Source organism: Rhododendron vialii, chromosome 9a, assembly GCF_030253575.1.
Source record: "Rhododendron vialii isolate Sample 1 chromosome 9a, ASM3025357v1".
NCBI classification, from domain to species: Eukaryota; Viridiplantae; Streptophyta; class Magnoliopsida; order Ericales; family Ericaceae; genus Rhododendron; species Rhododendron vialii.
The window spans coordinates 3,778,393-3,781,274 of NC_080565.1; the positions used below are offsets into that span (position 1 = coordinate 3,778,393).

The following is a 2,882-nucleotide window of genomic DNA, read 5'->3' on the forward strand; positions in this document are numbered from 1 at the left end:
ATAAACCCCAGACTGGGGAAATCAGCCGCGACAGAATCGGAAATATCTAGACAGAAACCGGACAAAACAAAAGAAAAAACCTTATTGAAACACACCCTTCATCATTTTATGTTTTCTAGATACTTCATTGTTTCTTTTTTTTTTTTTACAGTGAAAATGGTGGGAGGTGGCAACCAGCGACTTATCCATATTTTCCTTATTTTATTAGATTTTTTATTTTAGATAAATAAACATGATAGAACCATATTTTTTTATATATAAATTAATGAAAGTTACGTTATCGACAATTTATATTTTTCAAACATGCTATCGAATCAGAACATTCATATGAACTCCCATACATAATACATGTCCAATTCTTTATATATTAATCAAAAAATTAGCAGTCCTAATAAAACTTCCTCCACCAGTGTGTGTAAATAAATCCCAAATTAAAAAGGCTCCAATCTCGAACGAAAATAACTAACCCAAACCATGTTTGGGTTTCTCAGCTATTTCTCCATCCTCTCCTTCTCTCTCCTGCTCTCTCTTCCCTGTTTTCCCGCCAGAACTCTACCTTACCCGTCAACCGAATTAACCGCCCACCCAGACCGACACAACGACACGTGGCGAGACTTCGTCAAGTTCCTCGACGCCGGGAGGGGGAGCCACGTCAGCGGCATGTCGGAGCTGAAAAAGTACTTCCAGCGGTTCGGGTACCTCGAACGGTTACCCAAACCGAACTTAACCGATGTCTTCGACGACCGCTTCGAATCCGCGGTCGTAAATTACCAGAAGGCCCTCGGTCTCCCCGTCACCGGAAAACTCGACTCTGGCACCGTTTCCCAAATCATGGCCCCGCGTTGCGGCGTCGCCGACCCCGTTCGCGCAACAAAGCGCTACGCGTACTTCTACGGCGAGCCGAGGTGGGCCCGTTCGCCTCCTCCGATGACGTTAACCTACGCGTTATCACCCGAGTATTCCATCGATTACATAGCTCAGTCGGACATAGAATCGGCGTTCGAGAGGGCGTTTTCGCGGTGGTCGGCCGTGATACCGGTGAATTTCACGGCGGCGGAGGACTACTGGGCGGCGGACATAAAGATCGGGTTCTTCGGCGGGGACCACGGGGACGGGGAGCCGTTCGACGGGGTGCTGGGGGTGCTGGCACACGCTTTCTCGCCCGAAAACGGGAGGCTCCACCTCGACGCAGCGGAGACGTGGGCCGTCGACTTCAGGTCGGAGAGGTCGAGGGCGGCCGTCGACTTGGAGTCTGTGGCGACCCACGAGATCGGGCACGTGCTCGGGCTGGCCCACACTCCGGTGAGAGAAGCGGTCATGTATCCGAGCCTAAGTCCGCGGACGAAGAAGGTGGACCTTACGGTTGACGACGTGGAAGGAGTCCAGTTCTTGTACGGGTCTAATCCCAATTTCAAGCTCAGCTCTTTGTTGGAGTCTGAGACGTCTTCTTCGAGCCTGGCCGTTGGATTCGGAACGGGGTCTTTGTGGGCGGCTGCTTTGGTCATGATGGTTTTGACGTTTGTTTGGTGGTGGTGATCATTATTCTTTCAAGTCATTATCCTTACTGAGGCTCGTGAATAAGTTCTTTACGAATGAACTGAATTGCGACTGTTCTGGAAAAGTTTCATTAACATCCGACGGTCACGATACATTTTCGTAAAACTTTATTTACGGAGCTTTGTGAATAAGATTCTCTTATTCAACAGTCCGGGAGTACCGTCACGTGGTACTCCGAACCATTTTACAACCATACATTTTTGCGAGGTTCATTCACTTAGTGATATACGCTACAAAAATATGTGATTGTAAAGTGATCTAGAATACTACGTGGTGGTACTTATGAACAATTGTATAATTTCACTTTTCTTTCTCTTTCATTTTTTTTTTTTTGGGTCCCATTGATACTTTAAACTGTACATACAAACATTCACAAATCAGTGGAATTAAAGAATTCGTCTGTTTCTTCTCTTTGAAGGTAACATCACTCATGCTAACCGTCTTCGTTTTGCGATTTTGGACAATGAATAAAGATAGGTAGATAAGTGTGAGTAATAATTGAGAAAAATTAATTAAGGACTGTGTATAGATTCTATATATGACAACATGCTGCTAAGATGTGTCGATACAGACGAAGCAAACCGGCTAATGGCAAGGTGAACAGTAGTGACTGTGGCTACTATTGATTCACAATGAAGCATGGTTGTGCGAAGTATGTGATGTTAGCAGTGCCAATTGTAGATATAGATAGAAAAAGGGAATTGATATTCGCGCTCTAAGATTTACTGCAGACGCTCCACCTTTTTGTTTTTACACTGTGATGTTGCCAGCAACATCACAGTATAAAAACAAAAAGGTGCAGCGCCTGCAGTAAATCTTGGAGCGCGAAAATCAGTTCCCTAGAAAAATGAGAGTAATAATCGAAAAGAAATTTATTGAAGATCGTGCGCGGAGAAAAATTTCAAAACCAAAATCACAGCGAACATGGTCTTGGTGTTTACTTGTAACGTTAGGTTAACATGCAATCATTGAGGTGTCATATGATGTTTTACGTTTTTTTTTCCTGCCTCAGATCGTATCATGTGGTTGAAACTTGCAGCTATGGAAGATGTTTTTTAAAAGTCAACCTACATTTGAGGCCTAGCTGCAATGTGTTCGAGAGATTATTCAATATCTTTGGTACCGTCATGTAGTGGCCAGTCCTTTCTTTTATTACATGGCGGTATCTCAGGGCATAATAATTTTTATATGCAAAGGGAGCATGTTTGTGGGCTAGTACAAATCTAGAATTTTAACCCAAGGATGCATGCTCTTATAATATTGGACATTGTTGGTGCGAGTTGTTACCGTTTGCAATTATCTTACTCTTTTCGTTCCTAAATAAA

General features: G+C 43.9%; 1 protein-coding gene across 1 annotated transcript; it reads left to right on the plus strand.

Moving 5' to 3' along the window:
* Window positions 1–328: 328 nt before the first annotated feature.
* On the plus strand, window positions 329–1,968 carry LOC131302016 (metalloendoproteinase 4-MMP-like). The gene has a single exon (XM_058328566.1). The coding sequence runs from the start codon at window positions 475–477 to the stop codon at window positions 1,534–1,536; it is 1,062 nt and encodes a 353-aa protein (XP_058184549.1). The 5' UTR covers window positions 329–474; the 3' UTR covers window positions 1,537–1,968.
* The last annotated feature ends 914 nt before the right edge of the window (window positions 1,969–2,882 follow it).

Excerpts from the sequence above, each read along its gene's own strand:
- LOC131302016 (XM_058328566.1), top strand. The coding sequence starts at position 475 with ATGTTTGGGTTTCTCAGCTATTTCTCCATCCTCTCCTTCTCTCTCCTG.